The sequence below is a fragment of the Pygoscelis adeliae genome, unplaced genomic scaffold, assembly GCF_000699105.1.
Source record: "Pygoscelis adeliae isolate BGI_AS28 unplaced genomic scaffold, ASM69910v1 Scaffold342, whole genome shotgun sequence".
Lineage (NCBI taxonomy): Eukaryota > Metazoa > Chordata > Aves > Sphenisciformes > Spheniscidae > Pygoscelis > Pygoscelis adeliae.
The window spans coordinates 1,057,686-1,070,304 of NW_008824437.1; the positions used below are offsets into that span (position 1 = coordinate 1,057,686).

At 42.4% G+C, this 12,619-nt stretch overlaps 1 protein-coding gene across 1 annotated transcript in view; it reads left to right on the top strand.

Annotated features, from left to right (window-relative positions):
• Window positions 1-12,619, top strand: part of COL22A1 (collagen, type XXII, alpha 1) — a 215,563-nt gene that overhangs the window by 153,478 nt on the left and 49,466 nt on the right. Inside the window, exons 28-34 of the mRNA XM_009320934.1 lie at window positions 2,094-2,156; window positions 3,353-3,406; window positions 4,479-4,520; window positions 6,385-6,417; window positions 9,802-9,855; window positions 10,387-10,440; window positions 11,588-11,641. Of these exons, the coding sequence (XP_009319209.1) occupies window positions 2,094-2,156; window positions 3,353-3,406; window positions 4,479-4,520; window positions 6,385-6,417; window positions 9,802-9,855; window positions 10,387-10,440; window positions 11,588-11,641 (354 nt within the window). The remainder of the gene's footprint in view (window positions 1-2,093; window positions 2,157-3,352; window positions 3,407-4,478; window positions 4,521-6,384; window positions 6,418-9,801; window positions 9,856-10,386; window positions 10,441-11,587; window positions 11,642-12,619) is intronic.

Sequence of the window (12,619 nt, forward strand, 5' to 3'; positions counted from 1 at the left end):
TCCCAGGAAAGTATCCTTACCTGGCGTCCCAAGTAAGGGGAGATCACCACGGCGCGGGCCAGCCGTTCCTCAGGAGCATTTGCATCGGGCTCTCAGCGAGCGGTTTCTACACCCTTCCTCGGTGGTTCCTGTGGTCACTGCCCAGTGGTGTCTTTTTGCTGTTGCCAGGCAAACAAATTGCCGGGATTGCAGTTGCTGGGCAAGCTCGGGCCCAGTGCAATGAAGGGTCAGACCCCAGGCCAAAGCACTGCCACTCCGTCTGGATTGTCTCCCCACACAGGGCTGTTTTGAATTCTAATACCACCTTCCCAAACACTTGCCTTTCTCTCCACAGTGTGGTGTTCTCCACACATTTCACAAACATTCTCTTTTTTGTCACCTCAGTCATAAATTAAAATATTGAATAGTGCAGACCCTTAGGGGACTTCACTTCATATATCCTCTGAATTTGACAAGAAACAGCCAATAACAGGTGTGTGAATGTAGTTTCTTCAATCAGTTGTACACCATCCTCCAGAGACTCTTCTTCTACGCTGCATTTCTGTAGTTTGCTAATGAGAATGTCATGATGGCCTGTGTCAGACGTCTTACTATTGTCAAGATACATCACAAATGCTTCCTTCTTGTCTGCTTAGTTATCATGTCCAGGGCAGGAACTGGATGGGTTTGATATGATTAGTTTTTAACAAATCCACATTGGCTGTTTTGTATTATCTTTCTGTCCTTGAGCTCATACAAACTCATTGATGTTTTGCTTCAGTACCTTTCCAGAGGCCAAAGTTACATCACACGTTTTTATTTTTCCTCCAAATTCTCCTTTTTTCTTCTTTAACGTTAGGCCCTCTGTTTGTCCTCATGATCTCTGGGATCTCATCATCAGCCAGGATCCTACAGTGGCTCTCATAAAGCACCACTCCCTCTGTCACCAAATGTCACTGTCTTCAGAATTCTCCAAACATCACCCTGATGTTCCTAGTCATACTCAGTCACCACAGCATCTTGTTCCTCACCTGATCTCTTCTGCAGACTCCTTGCACCTATATCATGATAATGTTTTGACGCTTCCCATACTTCAGAGAGAAAATCTTTAAAGCGGGGATCACCTTTTCTTCGTTCAATATTTGTACAGCACTTAGTGCATTTGGGTTCTGTCCATGACTGAGATCCTTTGTGATATTGCACTACAAATGCAGATAGCAGAATAATTACAAATAGGAAACCACATGGATACTTTCAAATGACAAACTAGGTTAACCTGGAGCTAAATTTGAGAATACTTGATATATTTAGAACAAATCACATGACACAGAGATCATAATTACTCCAATAGCAAGTATTACAAAGCAGAAACTCAAAGGTAAGGTTCAAAAGGAAAGAAATCCAAATGTGCAATAGTGCATCCAGAAAATTCTAGATCTGTTCGTCAGGCAACATCTGTACCATTCAGATTAATATAGTGCATTTCCAGACTACACCAGCTCATTAAAAATTGAAATAAAAATTAGTTTTAATTTTTTAAGCTGCTTTTATTTGCTTACTTGGTGCTGCTACAGAGCAGCATGAAGAAAACGTCCTAAATTCCATGGTGTCAGTTAACAGTGTAACAGCAAAAAAAAGAGGTCTTATCTGCTGTTTTAAATAATGATTTTCCAAGAGTAAGAAATTATTTGGTAATCAAACTAATCCTATTCTCTCTCAGCAAACTACATCTGTAATCAATCCCATGAAAAAACTGGGGCAGGTTCTGGCCTACAGCATAGACCATATGTATCATGGTGTCACTAGACATCAAGAAGAAAACATCTGCAGTCATTGTGAGTTCTGAAAAATTCACAGTCTAGTATCAGACATGCAAAGAGATAGACAGCTAAATCAAGGTTTCATCCTTCACAGCCTAAGGGCACTGTAGCTAGATTAGCATACCCTGAGGAGCAGACTTGATGCATTTTTAACTAACATGAGTGAGACAAGAGTTTGGCCCACCATTCTGCCTTTTCATTCTTAATTATGTTTGAGAGTAACGGGGTTTATTAATAGAAGCCATGCTTGATGCCTCTTCCTAGATTTCACACACTTCTTCGTCTTACTTTCAGGGTGAAGCAGGTCTTCCTGGTCCTCAGGGTTTACCTGGACTGAGAGGAGAAAAAGGAGACCAGGTGAGTGACTTTGAGCCACAGCTTGGGTTTTTTTGGCCATTTGGCACCAGGAGGGCTTATCTTGAGTGTCCCTAGATGATGTTCTCTCTTGGTGTGATTGCTGTGGTGAGTAGCTGATTGGCATCCAGCAAGGTCACCAAGTACCCCTTCCAAAAAGGTGCTTTACTGCCTAGTGACTGTTCCTAATTGCAGTGGAGGTGCTAATGAACAGTGTCTATCCTAAACGCAGAAGGTTATGACTCGTGAGGCAGCAGAAGAAGTACAGTGGTCTTTAGGCCTTACTTTCAGAAATACCTGCCTGATTTAAGAACATTTAAAAAAAAATAACAACAAATCACAAATCCCCCTTGTCACTGAGCCCTGGAGAGGGCTCCAGATGGTTGGATCATTTTCTGATGGCCTAACTTCCGTCCAAGTCCTGGTGTCTCCTGCTTCCCCTGGCTAGCTCCAGACCTCCAGAGGCATCTACATACTGGGAAACAGTTGGATCAGGGGCCTGACAGTAAATTTAGCCATGTAAATGAGGCCTGTACTCCTGATAACTGACTGCATGCTTGAATGTGAGCAAGACAGATCTAAAATCAACTGAGGTCTTACCATTCAGTTTGCTATATTAGATGTATTGTAGAGCATAGAGTATAGAATATATTCTCTCTCTATATAAAAACATAGAAGTGTAGGTCAGATAGCTCCTATTTGAATGCGGGATAAATACATTTTGTGTATGCACTTTGAGGAGTATTCACATCATCCTTCTTAAGCATCTCCCATTCAGATGACCAGGTTACCTGGGCAAAATAGAGTGTAGGCACCAGTGAATGGATGATTCAGAAATCTTTAACATAAACAAAACTGGTAGTATGAATGTCCACTTTGGGTCTTAACTCCTGTTCTGGTGCCTCTCTTGTCCAACTAGAAAAAATGTGGTTTTTATAACTGCATCAGGCAGTAGGATCTTCTACATGAAAGTTGATTTAGGATTGGTGCTTTCCTTTCCATGAACTTAATTGCTATTCGTTGACTTTTGAAAATAGTGTGGATTTTATGAAGCCATCTCCAAAATGTTACGTTTTTAATTGCTTGCACTGCATCTTGGAGGACAGGTAAGATCAACTGAAAGTGCAAAATATTCTAGTGGGACTGATGCAATCAAATCAAAACATGCGTATTTCCTGCTTTCTTTTCCCTGCTTGTAGGGAGAAAAAGGAAAAGGTGGTCTCCCAGGGTTGAAAGGTGAAAGAGGAGAAAAGGTGAGTCATGAAATGAGCATGCTCCTCCTTAGACAAGAGAGGAAAAGAGGCAAGTGCACAGAGACAAGTGATAGAGGAGAATATCTGAGGAAGATTAGAAACATTAGAAGTCTGTTAGCTGAGCCTTACCGAGAAGCAGCAGAGAAAGCTGCATGTGGGACAGAGACAACCATTTATTGAGTAATGCAAGAAATAGTAAAGAGTTGATGAAATCTAAGGACAGTTTCTTTAATTCAAGGAAACTTTTCTGTGTTTTAAAAATTGTCTGATAGAAATGAGCCTGGAATTAAATTCTAAAGAACTTTTCTGTGCCTGCCTGTGATGTGCTCGAACAATAATTTAAGGAATGGTCTGGGCTTCTGCCATCACAATACTATTATTTTTAGTGAAAATGAGAGAACTAGACAAAGGTGATGTCCGCCAAAATTTACATTCAACCACTGTGAACATGAAGGTGAAGATGAAGCACTGACCTTGCAGATGCCTATGGTTGTATAGTGAAAAATTTGCCCTCATTATAGTGGCAGTAGCCATCAGGAAGCGGCTACTACTTTGTTCTTCTTCCTAGGATACCTCAGCCCTCAGTTTACCAGTGACTTTCACTATCTATGGAGGGCGAGAACTGGATTTAGAAACATATTTTTGATGAAAAACAGAGGATTTTTTTTCCATCTACAAAAGAAGTTCAGCTAAAACATGTTTTTCTATCAAGAATTTTGATCTACTTTAACTTAAAATGCAAACTAAACTCCATATCGCTCCTACACTGGATGGAGTAACATTAGAAATTCATTGACCTGTGAAGTCAGATCAATGATAAAGTCATAAAGTGATAAAGACAGCAGGGTGAGAACCCTGTAAGTAACAAAGCAAGGACAGCAGAAATTCTGGCCAGAGCAGTGGGGTAAATTCCACCCATCAGAGAAGTGCTATAGGATTTTCAGTGTCACTGAGCTGACAGGTTGTCATTGGGTTACATCTCATCTGGTAATGTTGCATCTTCTAGCTGATAATGTTGAGTTTTATTTGGGCATCTTTTAAAACCTTAGTTGTATTTTTCTCCTCTCTCCAGGGTGACACGGGTTCCCCTGGACCACCAGGTTTACCTGGAACAGTAAGTAAGATTGTGTTCTGTGCTGTAACAATATTTAAGGCATCATCACACTTCCTCCACACAAGTTCCTCAGAAACAAAGCTTTTCAAGATCCCTACTTCTCTGCAGAAACTTTAGGACCCATTTATTCTGAGATTATCTCGCTTTGCTTCAGAGAAGCAATGTCAAGGTGTATTTGGTCTTTTCATTTCTGGGGGAGGTTGTGCCCGCCTCTGCCTCTTTGCAAAGAGCATTTTTGTATGCCCTTGCCTTGTGGTAGCACTTACATTGAATTTGTGATTTGTTTAGCAGCTGTGGGAGCTGTCTGAAGAAGGTCATGGCTGAAAACAGGGAGTGTTTTCATACAGATTTTCCAGGGTGAGCTAGACTTTTCCAACTGAGACCTCAGGATAAGACTGGCTCTGAACAGATACCAGTGAACAACAGCTTGTCTTCTTGGGGAACAATTCGCCTTTTTCCAGGAAGAGCAGAGGGTTCCACTTCTCATTGATGTGAACTTACGGGGTGGAACATTCAGCTTCAGCGATGCTGCAGCCTCCCAGAGCCTCCATTGCATACAGTGCCCTGCTGTGCTGTTAGCCCAGAAAGACCCTCTCACCCCAGAGTTCATTCTGGGTTCAGCACTGGATCCAAGACACAAACCAGTCATACCTGATTGCATGTACCCTTTCTGCTAATAAAAAAAAAGACCAAGAAAACATCAATTTATTGTTTTAAAAATGAGCCTGCAAAATTACTTTTGGGAGCATAAGCATAATTACAGTGAAGATCACTATAAGCAATTAAACTGGCATCCACTGAATGTAAATACGTAAACCTCACAGTTCCCTCCAGCAATATCTGAGTAAGCAGCTTGGAGTAAGCACTAGGAACAGGCCTGTCATTGCAACAGGAGGGCTGATCCCAGTCACAGATCCTCCAAAAAATGGCAGATATCCACTTTTCAGCTTTGCTCACCACCGCTGGTTACAGCTGCCACAGTCACATTATGGAGAGAATTTGAATCAAAGTCTGTTGGCAAAAATCAAGTGCCTACAGACCTTCATGCAGCAATGGAGGAGGCATTATAATTTATTCCCTGTCATTAGTTGGGCCTCTTTAGTCTGTGCCAAAGGGTGCTTCATGGTATCATGTGGGAAGACTGTGTGTATCACACAAGAATGATCCAGTCACAACACCAGGGATAAATCTCTTAGTCAAGGCAGAGAAAGCAGCTTACAAACACAGTACAACATGGCTAGATATAGAGAAGATATGCCCGACTGCTCAAGCTTCCTGTGTTTGTAGGGAGAAATGATTTCTATTTCAGCTGTAAAAGTCGGTGATGATTTTGACATATCCTCATTTCATCAAGGACTAAATTTTTCTTCCTAATTTAATCAGTTTTGATGAAAGACACAGCGTCTCTCTACAAAACTGGATCCCTTTTTTGTGTCTAGCCCTTCAGACAACCATGTTGAGTTGTACATGTCTTGTGCATGGTGCAAAGCAGGGAGAGAACACACCAAGCTCAGCCATGGAGTTAGGAAATTTAATAATACTGAAGATGACTTCAAGTGGAAAAGTGAGCTGGAGATTGTTAACAGTAAACTTGCTAACAAGGTTAAAGATTGTTTGGTTTTTCGTAGCAGTGGGACATACAGGATGTTTTTGAGTGTATGTTCATATTTCAAATACTCTAGGAAATGTCTGATATTTGTGGGCTTTTTTCCAAACAGCCAGATGTTACAATGAATTGCTCATTTATAAACTTACTGATGGATATATGGAATGTGTATTCTGTAATGACAAGGAGAATACATAAGTTATTGCATTTCAAGGAAAACAAGCAATGCTTCTTTTAACACTCTGGTTTCTCTTCCAGACAGCCTTCTTCACCCCACACCCTAGGATTCCTGTAAGTAACATCTCTAATAAACACGGCCTCTGGCTTATTACCTCTTGTATCTGATAGACACACAGTACACTTAGTATTTTCCATGTTATTTAAATGCTTTCAGTAAAGAGCTCAGCTTGAATCTGGTTCTGGGCAACTTCACCACTGTAACCAGCCATGATGAGAAGCCCACGGCTGTCCTGGTAACAGCAGCATCCAAGACAGCTGTGGCTGGGACACAGCTGTATGCCGTCCCAGCCTCTTAAATGAAGAGTGCTTGCAGCACATAGTGGAAAATATCTGGCATTATATAGGAACACACCACTGGTATGTGAATAAGCTTGTTAAGGATCAGGAGGCTTTACGGCATATACTAGTGGCAGAGGTAGGCTGTAAGAGTGCCATTAGAAAAGGAAGTGCGTATGTCAGGTTCTTCAGAGGCTGAGGAAGGAAATAGGAATGTGAGGTTGTACTGGAAATAGATACAAGATTTCTTTGGTTCACTTTTCCCCTTGGCTTGTAGTTTGCTAATATATATACCAAGGAAATACGCAGAACAATGGCATCGTATGTGGTCTTTGTAGTGCTACAATCACAGAAGGAGTCATCTCTTTTGCTTTGAGCATGTTACTTTTGTAAATGGGCTGCAAGACAGTAAAGAATAAGAGGCTTGAAGTGTGTCAGCAGATCAGGGCGCTGGGATTTCTCCATGTGCAAGATGAATGTGATGATACTTACTGTAGCACAGGTCTGCACACAGCGTTGCAAGATTTAGGAGGAGAAGGGGAGGTAAGGATAGTTACCTTTGATTTACAGCTCTACAGATTAAGGTGTCAGAAGGGGGTGATAAGCCTTAGGAGAGTGCCATGTTAGGAGAGGTTATGTTATAGAGGCTGCAGGACCAGCAGGGTGCTGAAAGTTGTCACACACTCTCCAAAACACAGTACTTGCCATTGCATTCCATAGAGTATGCGGTGTATAGTACCAGGGAGCAACTAACACAGGCAGAGACAGGAAACACAGCCTGAATAGAAGGCAGCAGCAGCATTACTCTATTTATTTATTATTAGTTAAAATTAATTTTATTTAAGCACAACTTAGTAATTGTCAGAAATAAAAAAAATCTCTGACCAAGTGAGTCTGAGCTCCCATTTACCCACCACCGCAGCTCTGTTGTGTGTTTTGCATGCAGCCTGTGCTGTGAGCCCTGCAGAAACTTGCTGACACAGCAGGGTGGTAGAAGGGGTGGGGGAGGTCAGTTTCTTCCATGGGGTGCAGGGAGCTTTTTCATGTTTATTTAGGCCAGTGAGTTAAAATCATTAAATATTTCTTGGAGATGGGGTGTGTGAGAACCACAGTGGTGGTCAGGTATGATGGCTGGAAAGAGGCAAAAGCAGTAGAACAGGAGATGGCTCCTCACTTTGCCTTCTATCTCCCACTGCAGCTGGGCACAGCTGAGTCCCCGGTGCGTTTGCTCTTCTTTAAGTGGCACAGAAATGACTAATGCGTTAATTGAGGCTACAGGAGGACACTGCCGAGAGCAGGTCAAGGAAGCTGTAAGCACTGATCTGGCTCAGGTTGGTAGCAGCTGTTAGCTGTCACCGCATCATTTCTGTTCATTGAGCTGTAGGAAAGAAGTGGGTGGCAGTGGATTAAGTCCAGCTGCCGGGGGCAGAGGTCTCCACAATGTGCAGCACTAGCAGACAGTGTTAACAGTCTCGGCAGACAGTCATCGGTTTGGCAAATTTGGAAGGACTCTCAAGCAGATTTGCTGGCAGGTTGGGTTAAGAAATGCTGCCTATGCCCATGTTTGTGGCTGTGCAAGGACATTAGACTGGAATTCTGCTGATTTTGCATTAACATGCAAGTCAAGTATCAAGGAAAAAGTGGGAGAAAGGAGAATATTAAAAAAGCTTCCTTCTTTTACCTGTTGAGTTACTTCTTCCCTTTGCAGTCTTGTTTTCCCTGGTAAAATGTGCTGTTATTCCCACTTAGTAACACCATCCCTGCCTACAGATTTATTGCCGCATATCTGTGCTTTGTTGCTCTGCTCTCTCAAAAGGATTTCAGAGCTTGAAATTTCAGAACTCAAAACAACTTCCAGGCACCACCATAGAGGTTTGTTGCATAGGACCCTTTGCTTGAACTACTTTAGGTGGTCCCGTTATCTTTCTGAGGGCCACTAGATGGCACAAGGGACTGCCTGATTAAAAGTTGATCTAACGGGGTACTACTTGTAGAGTAAAATTCCTCCTGTTATTTATCACAGATGATAATATTTATTCATAATGCATAATAAATACAGACACAAGTAATTTTTATGCAGTTACATTTATTTTGTCTGTTAAAGACTCATTTGCAAATGGACTTTGAATTCCCAGGTGTTGCAGAAATGATTGGCAAATAGCTGATGCGAATAAAATTCAAGCTGATTTGTCTTGGGCTCTGCATTTTGACTGATCACTATTCCTCGTGTGTGTGTAGCTTAAATCACTGATGTTCTTACTCTTCCTTGATTGCATAATTGAAACACCTTGTATGATAAATAATGAATAAGTAATGATTGCTGTTGCCTGAATACATATGTTCACATAAATATACAAATGTGAGTATTCATGTAGTGCCTGGTGTATTCCAGCTAGTTCCATAATTGTGTGCTGTTCCTTTTCAATTTATAAAAAGCAGAAATATGGACTTATTGATTGTTCTAGAGCTCAGAACAAAGCTGATGAACTTCTGTCTGAAAGCATCTTCAATTTACTGTAAGGAGGAAGAACGGGAATAAATTAATAATATTAGTCAATGATGGTGGCGCATGAAATAATATACTTACATTGCAGGAGGGAGGGGAAGTTGCATGGATATATGGAGGTGTTAACAGAACTAGAGATCAAGAAAAGCTGTGTAATGCACATCTCTGGAAGTGCTCAAGAGGAGACCCTGAGCACCCCTCTCTTGTAGGCAGAATAGAGGATGTGTCTGTATGTGAGATAATTTCCCCAATTGTAGGGTGACATTAGGTCTGTGGTCCTACAGAGAGGCAGTGCAGTGGCACCGGCGCTTTTGCTCTTGGTCATATCTGGCCTTTTAATACATTGGAGCTGAATTGATGAAATTTTGGAATGGTAAATTCTTCAACTACTATTCTCTATGAGGGAAAACTGTTCTCTTCTTAAATTGAACATTTTTGCAATTATTGTCATAACAGTCCAAGAAGTCTAGACAAAGATCTCCAAATCTTAGTGTGTGATATCATAGTTTTGATTCATTGACCCTTTGAGAAAGCTACTCTATATTAGAAATTGATATCTGATTGAAAGAGCCCTCTTACAAAACAGGACTAGTGTGACATACAGCCATGGAAATAGCTTTTATTTCTCTCTTTGTCTTATTGTTTTATATCAGGGTGAACCTGGACCAAAGGGGGAGAAAGGAGATCCAGGAACGAGCGGAGAACCTGTAAGCACAGCCAAGTGTTTCTTCAGTTGGTTTTGAACTTTAGCAGGGAGAGGACATAAGAGCTGCCTGTTTTGGAGAGAGATGGGGGGACATGCTCCTTCCATAGTTGGTATGCTTCTCTCATCAGAAATGGCCACAGTGGTGCTTGGCTTTGTCCTGACTGTAGAGGAAGCTGCATGACTACATGAAGTTAAGCACCTAATTTGTAGCTCTGGGCCTTAGTGACTGAAAAGAGGACTATGGAGCTTGCTAGACAGAGCTTGGCTGACAGTAAGGTTGTACAGGATTTATTAAGGGCTTTTGAAGTGATGTGGCTCACCTAAATTGTGCATTTGGCTACTCCATTTGTATTCTGGACTGCTCTCATTCTGGATGGAGCCCCCAGGAGAGACAGAGTCCTGTGCAGTTACAGCCTCTGTAAAAACCACCCTTTCTTCTCTCAGTGGGAGGAAGGAGAAACATATCCTTCTGCTCAGGAGAAGAAAGGAACAGTTTCCTTCAGCTCCTTCACCTCTCCCTCTGTTTTTGCAGGGATTACCTGGGGTCCCAGGTGAACAAGGTGTCCCAGGACCTGCAGGAGGACAGGTAAGAGGGCCCAGCCTTGAAGAAAATCTTTGACATGGCCAGAGAGGGGTGCCTTCAAGGTCTATATTACTGTAAATAATTCTTCCCCTATACACCAACAGCCCATTTCTCCTTCCTCATCTTTGTAAGTTCGGTAGAGGTATTTACTTATACTGGACTTCAGGACAACATGAGGAAAATCAAAGCAGAAACATGGCATCTCTGTAGCATGAACAGTATTGTCTGAGAGATTCCTTCCAACTTCAGGATCCTTCAAGAGAGCATCTTGTATTGATGCCACTGAACCACAGGTCTCACAGATAAGTCACTGCAGTACATTGGCAAGACACTGCAGAGCATTCAGACTCAACCCCAGCCCATTTGACCCTGAATGCGCAATGGCTCATGTGAAATGGTTTTATAGTCTCAATTATCTTCTGAAAATTTCTTGGCTCACGCATATTATGGAAATATCATCATCTAGGTATGTTTTCATGACAACATGGGAGGGTGTTCCCTCTGCCATCGTCTGTGCTGTGCCCAAGCCATATAGTCAGCTATTACTTGGGCATCAACAGCTTAAACAGGTTAACAGCAGTCTTAGCATTATGAAAAAAACAGTAATACCATGCAACTTTTAACTAACATCTGCTAAATGGGGGACTGTTCAGTGAGTAGACTCTGTCCTGCCAAAATCCTTAAGAAAGGGCTACATGGTGTGTCGGACTGGAACAAACTCTCTGGACTGTGATCTATTTTGACCATTTCTAAATGGCTGTTGTTTGTATTTGAGAACTGCAGGCAAAACTTCCTCTGTGCAGGGATACCATCAGAGTTGAGCTGGAAATGAAGTAGCTGGCAGGCCTGAGGATAAGAAGGAATTTCACCCAGATGAATGCCTGCAAGTTTCAGCATCCTCTGCTGAGAAACAGTCTCTGAGCTGATCAGTCATTAGTAATTCTTCTTATGTCTCAGGGTTTTATTTTTATATTTCATTCTCTCACTGCACAGAGAACTGGGAGCCATTTCCTCAGCCTTTAAACTCCTCTGTGAATTGATTAACGAAAACCATTGCCTAGTGCACGTTCAGGCATCTTGAAGTCTTTTTGTCTGGCAGGCAGTCCTGTCCCATCTCTAATCAGCTGGTATTTCTCTTCTTTCTGCACAGGGCACAAAGGGGCAGAAAGGAGCCCGAGGTGAAGCCGGAGCCCCTGGAGAGACTGTGAGTAACTGCTTCCCTTGCAGCATTTTTCCCTGACGATAACACACCTGAAGGGACTCCGAAGTCAGTGCCTTGCAGATTCGCAGTTCCAGGCTGCTTGGGCGCAGGGCCCATCCTAAGCTGCAGCTGGAAGAGTCACTGCTTGTGGGCAAACAGGCACAGCTGCACCAAACAGATCAATGCCCCAATCAGCCCAGCTCTAAATTGTGCATCTTGTGTTGGCCAAGTCTCTCCCTCTAACAAAACGCCCTCTTTTCTGGGTGAGGTGCCGGCAGACCTTGTTACTGCACTGCGATATCAGTTAAGCCCAGGCAGCCAGCTGGTGCAGGGAGCTCACTTCTCATCAGCAGCCTGAATTAGTTTTTTGATCACGGTTGGTTTTAGGCTTCTTAGTCAATTCTGCTTTCTTTAATACAGGCTCATCACCAGAGGAATCATCACATACCACTTTTTGAGGTGTGTGTTGTAGGGAGTGCTGCTTTTGTCTGATTGTGTGCTAAAGAACAGCAAAGGATTCAAGTCCCGTTTTATTAGTGTGAAAGCGTATAAGCCCTTTGCAGCTGAATAAAAGGCCACATACTTTCTTTGCAAGCAGAGAAGGAAGAACTATTTGAAATAACGATTGAGAGAGAGGATGTTTGTGTCTGGGAGAAGGAAGGAATTGGAAATCCAAATTAAGCATCCTCGAGCACTGAAATTTCTTCTTCCGCTTTTGTGTTCATGGTTTTCCTTCTTGGGCTTGTGCTTAGACGTTGTCTCTAGCAGTGCTTTGACCCTAAACTCTGAACTGCCTGTCCCCAGCTCTCTTTCACTCTTGGTTAAAGGACTCCTTAATCTTTTGGGGGAGAAAAAAAAAAGGGGGCAAAAAACATCCCCCTTCCTCCAAACCTATCCATTGGGTTTATTTCTTTGCATAACCTGGTGGCTCGGCTCCATATCATCCATAATGATATGGAAATGCAAGCATATGCAGGCATC